Source organism: Hyalella azteca, unplaced genomic scaffold (assembly GCF_000764305.2).
Source record: "Hyalella azteca isolate HAZT.00-mixed unplaced genomic scaffold, Hazt_2.0.2 contig16275, whole genome shotgun sequence".
Taxonomy (NCBI): Eukaryota; Metazoa; Arthropoda; class Malacostraca; order Amphipoda; family Hyalellidae; genus Hyalella; species Hyalella azteca.
In genome coordinates this window covers 200202-212439 of record NW_025946100.1, presented here as the reverse complement: position 1 = coordinate 212439, position 12238 = coordinate 200202, and the positions used below count along the sequence as shown (strand labels likewise).

General features: G+C 40.9%; 2 protein-coding genes and 1 long non-coding RNA gene across 3 annotated transcripts; 2 read left to right on the top strand and 1 right to left on the bottom strand.

Annotated features, from left to right (window-relative positions):
• LOC108679319 lies at positions 1 to 2304 on the bottom strand. The gene is made up of 3 exons (XR_001931366.2): positions 2173 to 2304; positions 1346 to 1510; positions 1 to 17 (listed from the first exon to the last, which is right to left on the bottom strand). It is a non-coding gene; the product is annotated as an uncharacterized LOC108679319 (long non-coding RNA).
• Positions 2305 to 2918: 614 nt separating this feature from the next.
• LOC108679318 lies at positions 2919 to 4763 on the top strand. Its single transcript, XM_018167916.2, has 5 exons — positions 2919 to 2968; positions 3334 to 3387; positions 3483 to 3962; positions 4076 to 4369; positions 4508 to 4763. Exons 1-5 carry the CDS (start codon positions 2936 to 2938, stop codon positions 4664 to 4666), a joined length of 1020 nt encoding a protein of 339 aa, XP_018023405.1. The 5' UTR covers positions 2919 to 2935; the 3' UTR covers positions 4667 to 4763.
• Positions 4764 to 8666: 3903 nt separating this feature from the next.
• Positions 8667 to 10744, top strand: LOC108679317. The gene is made up of 5 exons (XM_018167915.2): positions 8667 to 8750; positions 8966 to 9013; positions 9190 to 9645; positions 9861 to 10154; positions 10545 to 10744. The coding sequence occupies exons 1-5, from the start codon at positions 8736 to 8738 to the stop codon at positions 10698 to 10700; spliced, it is 969 nt and encodes a 322-aa protein (XP_018023404.1). The 5' UTR covers positions 8667 to 8735; the 3' UTR covers positions 10701 to 10744.
• The last annotated feature ends 1494 nt before the right edge of the window (positions 10745 to 12238 follow it).

Here is a 12238-nt window from a genome sequence, read left to right as displayed (position 1 = left end):
TCTGCCGTCTCTGTGTCCTGAGTAATAAAATTTATTGATATATATTAATATGAATATCAATCTTCAAACAACATAAGTAATTGCACACATACTGGAGGCTGTGCTGACTGTTGAACGAGTCGCCGCCCTATGCTGGCTCTGTGTCCGAAGTTGAAATTCAATTGATATACTTATTTAATGATAGCTTAATAATTTATTTAATATTATTATTAAAGTTAACTAGTGACAGGGCGAATAAAATTTTAACTAAAATCAACTCATATTTAAGGTTTAATAAGAATCAGAACTTGGGAAATAAAAACGGACCTAAACATTTTCATGATTCTCAAAACTGCAATTACTCGTAAAAACCATATTCTGCCCACTTTCGTTTTGAATATTTCCAAGCAGCTTCTTAAATATCAGTACGCGATATTTGCGCCAGCCGTTCAGTGGCGTTCACTGTTTGATACGGGACGCAATAGCCATTAGAATATCCGAACCAATTGTGAACTATCAAACTATTCTTTTTTCCTGGTCTGAATGCGATTGAAGTCACTTTGTTGGTTAAATCGGGAACTCCATCAATGTTTGTAATTTGGAAAAGTGCGAAGAAAATTCGGTTTATTTTAGCGAAGAACGAGTTACGTATCCAGCACCGTCTTCAGTTATGTTAATCAAACTAACACGTGGATAAAATAATTGGCCAAATAAAATCTTGCACGTAGGATGGTGCCTAATAGACTAAATAAAAGGAGGTTTTGAGCAGACTGAAGCCATCAACTACCAAATTTACTGCAATGAATACTTGCTTAAATTGAGTTATGGATATTATTCCAATCCCTACGGCCCTCAATATATTCATAAATCACAAGTTTTTATTTTCCCTCACATTGTTTTTTATTATAACTGTTAATCACTTATGTTAGTGAATCAAACCCACACTTTTATCCTCAAAAAATTATCTATCAATGGAGTATGATTAATTTTTTCTTACACTTCAATCTGTCACTGATTTCATCTGATGGAGTTATATGAAGCTATTAATCCTACTAACTTCATTGAGGTTAATTCTTTACATATTTCACACGAACAATTTTAAAAAATTTATTTGGTCTATAAAATATTTCTATTTCATTTACATGTGTATTAATTTCTGATTATATTAGCATTTCCTGTGCTAATAAATTTGCAAGATTCATTATTAAGTCATATTAATAATTCATAACCAAACATAGTTATAAATTACAATACTTAGTGGTAATTATAATAAAATTACTAGTTAGTTATCCAGAACTTCTATGCCCATCTACCTTCTTCTAAACAATTTTCTCGCCGCTATTTCCTGTACATTGTAAGCGCTCACATTGGCCTTGCCGTAGGCGTTGATGTCAACCTTCATGATATTGTAGAGCTGAGGGTAGACAACCGCAAGTTGCCTCTTGACGAATCGTTGGCTGTCGGGGCACAGGGTCTCATAGTACACGGCGATGGAGACAGGTTCCGCTTCCTGGCACAAGACTCCCACTCCCTAAAACAAATACTGTATATAGGATTGCCGCCCTCTGTAATAAACGTTAATATTGTGTACAATATTAATCGTTCAGACCAATCATAGGATCTAGAAGTAAAGCTTTCAAAAAGAGAGAAATTATTAGCATGCATGCCAGTGAATTGAAGTCACAAGGTAAGTTCTTATGTGATATGAAATCACGCCATACAGCATCTAAGTGCATGATGAAGCATGTGTGCTATCCAAAAAATTTTATTGTTGTTGCAGCAAATTCATCCAGGTATTTCAGCCATAAACATGATAACAATATTTAACATCAAATAAGATAAATTAAACAATTGTCTAACGAGATAGAGTTAAACTGTCCAGAAAGATGGGTTCAATCATTGAAAAACATCAGCATTTACTTGCACGAACATTTTTTTGATAGGTAGGGAATCTACGAATAGAACGCTACAAGCTTTTAGATCGCTACTGATAGGTGACAGCGAAAGTTACGGCAAGAAACATCCCTACGGCTTTGATTTCACGAGGCAGTGCTTTATTGGTGACAAAATATGCATTGTGTGGAAAACAAATGATGAAGCCACGAAGATTTAACCATCATTAAATAATATGCTCACAAGCTCAGAGGTTAAGTAATCAAAATGCAGAATTAAAGTTCTCCATGTTATGATTACCTCATTTAATATGAGAATCAGCGATAAAGAGAAGACCACTGATGAAAACATGATGAACGGCTGACTGCCAGAACCCGAACTCTGGAGCTGCTGTTGGGTAACAAGCAGACTTGCTATACGTTCTGTTGTTAAATACACTAGACGTCCACATCTGTTTTGACGGTCTCATGTATTTGTTTTCCCCGCTAACCCTAAACATCTGGTGATAAGCGATAGATCTCTGGACAATCGTCGAAACTTGACTTCACGCTTCATACTTTTGTTATCACTGCTTATCAATAATGCGTTGTCATCTCGGAACAAAATATGCCTAAGCGATTTCGTGTTTTGAACTGTCATTGTGCACTTTTACTATGCTTTTACCAAGTTTACTAATATATTTTGAATGAATTACCTGCATGAAGCCTAAATATAATTGAATAATTGTGTACCTTATCGTATCCCAAGTTAAGGTTGTTTTAGTCTATCTAACATAATGACACTAAATTTTAAGAGAGGTGATAATAATTATATTGATTTAATGATTCATTCTAGGCTAATTTTAATTTCATTTAATTTGTTTAATTATTCACTTCATTCAACGCTACATGAGATTGTTACATTCGTCCATCACCAAAATGCATCTCAATCCCTATTTTTAAATCCAGGCTGACTGCAAGATGTTTCGTTCAGAAGAGAAATATTGTAGATACAACCTGATGCCGACGATGACATGCCTGTCTATGGCATCACTCTGTTGGTGGTTCTTCGACTGGAGAGATCTATGAAAACCGCAAGTTTCGTAATGGCTTTGAAGGTAGGATCAGTGACTGTTATTTGATGTGAGTTTAAAGTGACCTATTGGTATTTAACTGTTTCCAAGATTCCTAGGTTACTGGTGTTTGCATGCCTTATTCTGTATAGGTGCGCAGCATTCTTTAATAATACTTAAATGATGATGGTCCTGCGAAATTTGCTATTGTATATCTACTACAGTTTGCCTATGTAGGAATAAGAAAGTTAGGATGTCGTTCAAAGTGTAAGTGCCAACTGCGTAACTGGACTTAGAAGGGTTCTGGGTGTGCTTGTTGATGTGGTTGCTATTGGCTAAAACGATCTGCCATTAAATTCTAAATATTGGTCGCTTGTGAAGCGTTAATGAAAGATATATCTTCATTACAGATTTGCATCGCGCTAGTATTGCTGGCAACCTCGTTCGCTGCGCCTACGTCATACGTATGTATATTTCTTTGAACTATTGGGAATTGGAATATAATTGTGAACTAGGAATTTTTAACGGCTAAAGATCCGCCGTACTATTGCCCCTACAGGTTCCGCCGGAGGCCAGAACGAACATCATAGTTGGCAGTTCTTTGACTGGGCCGCGAACGTTCGACGAACCTGGAGCTTCGGCTGGCGCTCCTGCGCTTCCAGCTCCCTCGTCGCCAGGTTCTGATGGCAATCGTCAACAAGTCTTCCAAGACGCTAGCCTCTTTACGCCTAACAATCCTGTAGATGTGCGCAGCAATCGTGAAGAAACTGCTCAGAGCGGTGGTAGATTTCAACAGTTCACTGCGCCAAGTTCTCCCGTACGCGCATCTAGTGATCGCGCTCAAAACCTAGTTCCCGATTCTTCAAGATTAGGAGTTCAGCCGCTCAACTTTGGAACTTCATCTTCCGGCACCTCTGATGTGGCAGAAGTTTCTGGTGCAAGACGTGGGGTAAACTTGGGTGGGCTAGTGTCTCCTTACGAAAACCACGTCTTCCCAAGATCTGGCCCTGTGGCTATTACTGAGACTGTGATTGTTCAGGCAAGTCTCCTAGTGCAAATCGGGTCTCCGGCCAATTGGTTGCTTATCGATTAACATGACCGTCCTTGTTTCTTTAGTGTCGTTTGATGGTCACGATATTCCATTTCTTTCAGGTTACGAAGACCCATACTCTCCGCGTTCCTGTGACCTCCGATGTTTGGGTTACTTCAGTCACTCAAGTCATAGTACCCGTCACACAGTACTCGACTGAGCGTCGCTATGTCCCTGGTGTTGCTGGGACTGTAACTTCAGTAATCAGAATAACGAAGACGCCTGTCTCAGTTGTTACGAGGACGGAAGAAATTTTCCCCACCAAAACGATGTTGTCGGTCTTCACTCGGTTCAACACAGTGACAAGGAGCGTAGAGTTCTGGCAGCCAATCGTCCATGTCGCCACAAACTACGAGGTGATCTTTGTGTCGGTCCCAGAACTGCACTAGAAATCAACTTAGAGTCCGAAGTGAATTATATGATAACCTGGTATCTGAATTATTGTTAATTTCGCGATACGGTCCGAACTAACCTATTGTCATCTCCTGTCCTAGGTGCTGACAGTGCCGGTGCTTCAGACGCAGACTCTCCTCCAGAGAGTCTTCACAACGGTCACCGCCACCCGCACCATAGACGTGACCTCTACAAGATCCCTCGTTATTCCCAGGGCTGGTCCCGTGCAACTACCTCGACGTTATGGCTACGCGTTCTAGACTAGAACAATGTAGCTTTGTGAACGGTAGATACGAATAAAATGTCTAGATTGTAAACTGACGACTCGGTTTTCCCCAATAAAGTCGGCAATCTGTTGATTTGAGTTCTTCTAACTACCTATCCGCGCTACAATCGGATTAGTTACTTGATTTGGCTACTGGTAGCTTGATCACTTGCTTAGACTTCAATAGTTGCAGATTGAATCTATAGAGCTGTAATTACCAATCTTTGATAGTTGGGATACTTTCAACGTTAATTGGTGCTCGTAGACTACCATTCAAGCGGTCTCTAACGATTCATTGGGAAAAGAGTAATGGATTATGGTGGAACCTAATTGTATGACCCAGCCTTCATTTCGGCGTAGTAGCAAGCATAAGAACCACTCCGGAGAACACGGAGCCAGTTGGATATACAATGATAACTGCGATCTTTGGATGATTTGGATGGCCGGAGTGACTCTGGAAGCTCGTCTATCTGCAAATTGGAGCCTTGAACCGTAATGGACTAGGCCTTTGATTCGAACACCTTCGTGCAGAAATATCCGCAGAACTGCAAACCGATCTGGTTCGCAACCTTGGTTGCTGGTGAGCGTTTATCGTATTGAAAGTGAATTGATTATTATATATATCTAAACTCAATTTCTAGAAGTATATACTCAGAATAAATCACTTGTAGTGATTGCTTTGTGTTCAGCGGGTCATGCAAATGTACGGGCTTATCGTGAACGTTCAAGCTAATGAATCGGTGTCTAAATTAACATGTATTTCGCCTTAACCTGACGTAGGAATGTCCCAGGTTCAATTGGACAAGTAGAGAGACGCTAATTTATCCAATGAACCAATTTAGGTCATGGTTCTCCAAACGATCCTTCTAGTAGGCTTTTGAACCATCTTATGAACACTAATTTCGCTCACTTTCAATGTAAATAACTGAAAAATAAACTCCTTGGTAGCAGGAATGGGTTGCGTGTGCTTTCTATCTTGAACTTCTTTGTCTTGTTCATTTGATCGCACGCTCGTCATTTCAATCTGATTTGAGTCTCGCTCTAAGTTGGGTTGGCCCAGCAACGTGCGATTAATTTTCAACACGATCGCCAAAATTCGATCGAATTCTCATGTTCTTGAAATCATATTTCATGTTATGACGGTTAAAACACTGTAGATTTTACTAGAACGTTTTGACTATAGGCGAGACCGCTTTGCAAATGAAGTTTTAAATGCTGAGTTCGAGAATCAGGCGTAAATCTTCTGATCAAAATGTAAATCAATTCTAGATACTTCGATTAACAAAATTACGAATTCAATATATTTCAGTTGCAAAGAGAAATATTTAATGACACTACCATATTTTTAATTGCAATGTGAATAAATCACTGATCGAGTAAAATACTAGGCCAGCGTTGAAATTTCGTGCCGTAGATCAATCTGTGATAAATTGATGTGTGATACGGTCATTGTTCACTTCTGTACATATAGTATATATAGGAATGAAAATTTGAACATTGGACAAGGTCAAAAGTTCTACGATATTCGTGAAACTCGCCATTCCCGTCAGCTGTTCGTAGAATCAGTTAAGCGAATGGGAGAGGTCCGATAAGAACAGGTTATTTAACCCATGTTTGTTTCAAGATAGAGACTCGTGTGTGCTTGTGAATGCCTTTGTGAAACCCTTTGAATATTTCGGAAGATAAAACCGTCAGTTTGATTATGCGGACCCGTATGTATATTAGGACATACGAAGAGGTGGGCAGTATAGCGGTAGCGGTAGCGGCGCTACATTTAAGCAATTGTAGCGGGAGCGGTAGCGGTAGCGGTAGCGCCCGCTACATATTTAAGTAGCGATACGAGGTTTTGCCGCTACAGCGCTACCGCTACATTTATAGATAAAGGCTTTAGATTTACAGTATGAAATCGTGCGTATATATGAATACATGAGCTCATATACGTGTTAATCGACCAGCATGTCTGTTTAGTTTTATGGGCACTCTGAATATTTTTGGCCGATATTATTACATAATTTATTGTTTTTATACGGATATTCTTCCGAATCTAAGTTTGATTTCAAGCCCCAGCTCTGATCTGTAAACCTTAACTTATGCCACGCAAACAAATCCATTTTCATGTTAGCAGTTATGGATGTGTTGACCATGCATTGCAATTTGAGCGTGACCAGCGCGTGATTAAAATAAAGTTACCGAAAAGAAATACCTTATATTTTTCTCAACGTTGATTTTTCGAAGTTATTACTCTTTCAGTTTTACTTTACGTTAGGGTTCCAGATATTATTATTTATCGTTTGTCAGGTTGGTAGCCGAAGTGGCATACTTTCCGTAGGTTGTTTTTATAATGACCGTACTGAATAGCGGCGTTCATCTTTATAACCGTATTTCGTCGTCGATGGTGCTACTCCAAGCTCATTTCCGTGCTTCTGGTGCTGGTGGTCGTGACCGTACCGCTACTAACGATGACTGTGACCGTACCGTGCTTATGACCGTACCGATGATATAATTCTTGCGTAGTACCGAAAACTTGAATCTTCTGATTGCCGGCGTTATAATCGTTGGACATCTCGTGGCCTCACGCGTTGGCTCAGGGCTAAGTCACAACCGTACAAATAAGTGAATGTTGACCGTACAAATAAGCGAAGTTACGGTCATTACTCGTAGATTTTCTGACGTTATTATATCGGAGACGTACCGGTATGAATGACTCGACGTTTCGCGCGGCCGTTATTTCGTGACCCGCCGCTCAACGGCCGAAGCCGTTGGGGAGATAGCAACAGACCGTACTGATGTGACGGTCACCACAGTAGAACAAACGTGGGGGGCAATTTTATGATGGTTATATAGCAGGACGTCGCGCACGCCTACCACGGGACGCGCTGCGAAAGTTTCGAGTTCCACAAGGGTCAGCCTTTTGATACCCTCGCCATTCCAACCTATAAACAAACCCCAGGTCTCGCGGTTTTCTACCCTAACTTTGCGGTCAAGTCACATCCTGCCTATTATTGCTTTACATAGCTCAGTCCCTTCTCCACTTCACAACAGCTATTTTCAATATAATCGTATAAAATAGAGTCAGAATTACCTACGCTTCATTCACGCTCTTATTACGGCAGGAAGCATGCAGGAGTTCACTCTTGCTAAATTTTCATTCGCGCAATCTTAGCCAAGTTTAAACTTTTTTCTAGATTGGAAGGTAAAACATAACCAAATTTAGTTCATTAGACTTGAGAGCAGATGTGACGAGGCAGCGACCGCAGAGACGTTGATTTGCATGGTACCTTCTTTAATATCAACTCCAAGTTTCTGGAATATATATTGTATTTTTAGAGCCATTGAATTAATAAAGTTTCACCCTGTATAATTGGGAATATCAAGATAAAACTCGAGCAAAAAACTGTGCTTAAACTAGCCAGTTGAACGACTTCCATCGTTCTGTGGCTCACGTCTCCAACGTTTCTCGGGCCGCTTTCTTGTTCGTTTTTAGTGACTCTAAAACATTGGCCGCTGGAAAATTCTCAAGCTATTGAGGAAATTTAAATGAAAAATACTCTTATGATTTATTTCAGCATTCATGTCATGTTCAAGTTGCAATAAATTTTTCGATTTCGGCATGAATGCGTGTTAGACGTAAATGCGGGTTACAATTGGCGGTTAGCTATAGAAACATAAACAGATGTTAACGAAACTTTTCTTCAGAATTCAAAGCTGCCTTCCGGTGATGCATAGGTGCTGACAAAATTTTAAGGTTATAGAGCTATAAAATAGTAATCCGATAATTAACATAGTGGCGTAAATATCAATTCAGAGATAAGTATAATAATTACATCTAAGGTTTGTTCCGGGTCAATAGATATTTGTGTATAAAGTCTCAGGATTTCTCAGACCTTGAAAATTAAAGCATGGATTTAATAAATTCACCCACAAAATGCATTCACAGGTTAGCGTTTATTGAATACAGCATCTGCAGTCGAACTCGGCTACCCATTTTTGACTCGTAGATCACACATCTCCTAGACGTAAACTTGAACAGACTAAAACTACACTGTTCTCGAAGAATATTCGCTATGGCTGTTTACAATGTACGTATGTATCTACTAAGTCTTAATCAAACAATATCATATAAATTTATGCATAATTATTGGCTAAGCATGAATGGATATAACTTTTGCTACGCTTGTGAATTGCTTAACTGGTCTGCTTGCACCATTGCTGGAGCTGAGCGCATGTGTTGATGAATTCTACTGCTACTGCGTCAAGGATCTGGGCGTATTGAATAAGCTGTTCTGTTTTCCAGGTCCTAAGCATTGTTTCGCTCGTCTCTATTGCTTCATTGACTCAAGCGGTGAGTAGTTTATGTAAGGCGGTTATTGCTAAACGTAGCGAGAATAGTTCAGTTGTAAATTATGCGATTGACCTGTCGTGCGTTTAATTTATAATGCATATTGAGTTTGCCCCCTATGATGAAATTGCGCTTCCATGAATCGACTGTAATGTATTAACGGGTTACGGGATTTTCAGGACGTAGGCAGTCTCGGCTACTCCGATAACGCGATCCGGGCTGGACAGTCGGGCCCTGCAGTTTCGTTCGTTGGGGCTTCTTCGCAGTCTTCCCAAACTTTGCAGCAAGGAAGCTTCACTCCGGACTTTCTTTCGGGGGTGGCTAAACCTAATCCAGCTACATTTGGTTCAACGTCTGGCGGCAATCGTGTCGCTGAAAATAGGTTGACCTTCCCCGAGAGTGGCGATGGCCAATTTGTCAATCAGCAATTCGTGGTGGGAGGGGCGTCCTCCTCTGATGGCCGAAGGAGCGCCCAGGCTACATCGGGCCAGTCTGGACAGGCGGGCGTCTTCACCAGTGGCAGCGGTAATATTGTGATCGGGTCAGGCTTGTCTCCCGCTAATGCACCCCAGTATGAAGAACATGCTATCCCACGCACCGGCCCCGTGCAGCTCACAAACACTGTAACAAATTTTGTAAGTACAAACTTTCTTGGTGCATTACTGGAATAGAAGTGGGGGCTAACTACGACGCCACAAACCATGTGAAATAGACTGATTTGTAGACGACAGATATCAAGACGGCGATACGCAACTTGCGGCAGTTGTAGCAAGAGATTTTTTTAAATTTAGGTTGCCGATAATTGAGATAAAAGTTGAAATTGTTGAAGTTGCTTATCTCTCTACCCTAGGTAACGAAGACCCACACCTTACGGGTTCCTTCTACCTCCGATGTCTGGGTAACTTCTGTTACCATGGTCAAGATTCCTGTGACACAGTTGGCCACTCAGCGAACTTTCGTGCGTGCTGCTCCCGACACTGTAACATCCCTAGTCAGGATTACGTCGACCCCAGTGTCTGTGCTGACCCAAACTGTAGATGTCTTTCCCACGAAAACTGTAGTTTCTATCTTTACAAGTTTTGTAACAGAGACCCAGACGGTTGAATTATGGCAGCCCATAGAACACGTCTCCACCAGCTACGAGGTAAGAACACACCGGCCAAGGAACAATTGAAAATAGTAGTTGCAAGAATGCAAAGAATGTTTTCATGCGAAACTTCGTCGATAGTTAACTTGCATCTGTGAATAACGGGGTTCTCAGCTCTCATCTGTTTCAGCTTGGTTGAATTGGAACGTCCCTCGGAACGGTTCTAAAATTTTTATATTTAGATATTTTAGTCTTGTGCTCAACCTCACTGTCGCAGGACCTCCGACCTGTTGGCTGTTTGTTCCCTTTTAGCCGGTCTGGTTTCCGGAAGACTGATTCTGCTCTGAATGGTTTCATAGCTTCTACTTTGAAAGAGGGAAATTAATGTCGATAGCCTATAACCGCCAGTGGTGAATATTTTCATAACCTGTGAAACCTGTCTTTCAGGTGATTACCCGCCCAGTCCTGGAAACGCAGTCACTCCTCCAGCGCCTTTTCACCACGGTGACGACCACCCGTACCATTAACGTGACGTCACTTAGGTCTGACCAACTAGTTCCTCGCAGTGGTCCTGTCTCTACGTCTTTCGGTGGATACTATTAATAGCCAAGCTGTATGGAATTCTCAATAAAATTTTGTTTAATTAATCCAGTCGTAACCTAAACCTAACGTGATTTTCGAAACGTGCTCCATTGGAGATAAATTTCTTTACTCGGAAAAGAAAGGGGTCGTGCAGATTAATTACAGAAGCTACTTTGAGAGTTTAGGAAAAATCGCGCTACATCTCGAACATGCCTCCGATGTAGTACTTGAAGAAAGTTAGATGCTCAGAAGCGGCAGTTGGCAAGAACTAGACTCCCAGAAAAACGACTTTACTTGCATTAGTGACAGAATGTACCTTCAGTCACTGATATTCTGAGGACCCTGTATAGCGTGCGTGCTAGCTGTCTTGGCCACACTTCAGCATAGAGATGTAGCACAGGATTGCTGCAAGAGCTTCCCCGTGGAAGCCCTGCAGATTTTCAGCATACGGAATGTAGAGATATCTAAAAGATTTTACTCGTTAGCGCTGGAGATGGCAATGCTGGACAGAGGTGCGCATGTGATTCTCTGATATGGAATTGCGATGTTTTGCCCTGGGCAGAATATTTAGAAAATGCAACTTTCGATCTGTCTACAGATAGTTTTCGCTGAACCAGCAGGATACCGCATGGAAATTACAGCGTCAAGACAATACTTCCACAAAAATGCCCTCAAAGAAAGTGTTGATAGGCTTTGAATTACACTTCTCACAATGTCTCCTCGAAAGTTTGGGTTTTGGTTACTAAAGAGCATGCAGTGTTTAGCTTTGAGGTTCCTTAAAATCTAGACCATTTTTGGTAGCGAGATTGCTAATGGCATTTAAATCCGATGGCTTTAAGTCTGGTATTTCGCCGCCACATCTTTGGTCGTATTTTTCCGTAACAACGCTTCTAGATATTTAATCTAGAATTACAGGACTCTGTTTTCGTGATGTCTATATTCCTGATAAACAATGAATCAGCAGTCCCAACTTTGATTGCTGCGGGTAAAGTGTCTTGCGCTTGAAGGACGGGAATAGTTTATGAGTCAGTGGTGTGTTAAATTGGGTGGTTAGACACCATAGCATAAGAGACATTTCATCACTCCAATTCATTATTGGGACCAATTCATCCAATTCATTATCGCTATTATTGCAATTCACCAATAAAGTACATTTTGCAAATCTGTATAGCGTGCGTGCTAGCTGTCTTGGCCACACTTCAGCATAGAGATGTAGCACAGGATTGCTGCAAGAGCTTCCCCGTGGAAGCCCTGCAGATTTTCAGCATACGGAATGTAGAGATATCTAAAAGATTTTACTCGTTAGCGCTGGAGATGGCAATGCTGGACAGAGGTGCGCATGTGATTCTCTGATATGGAATTGCGATGTTTTGCCCTGGGCAGAATATTTAGAAAATGCAACTTTCGATCTGTCTACAGATAGTTTTCGCTGAACCAGCAGGATACCGCATGGAAATTACAGCGTCAAGACAATACTTCCACAAAAATGCCCTCAAAGAAAGTGTTGATAGGCTTTGAATTACACTTCTCACGATGTCTCCTCGAAAATTTGGGTTTCG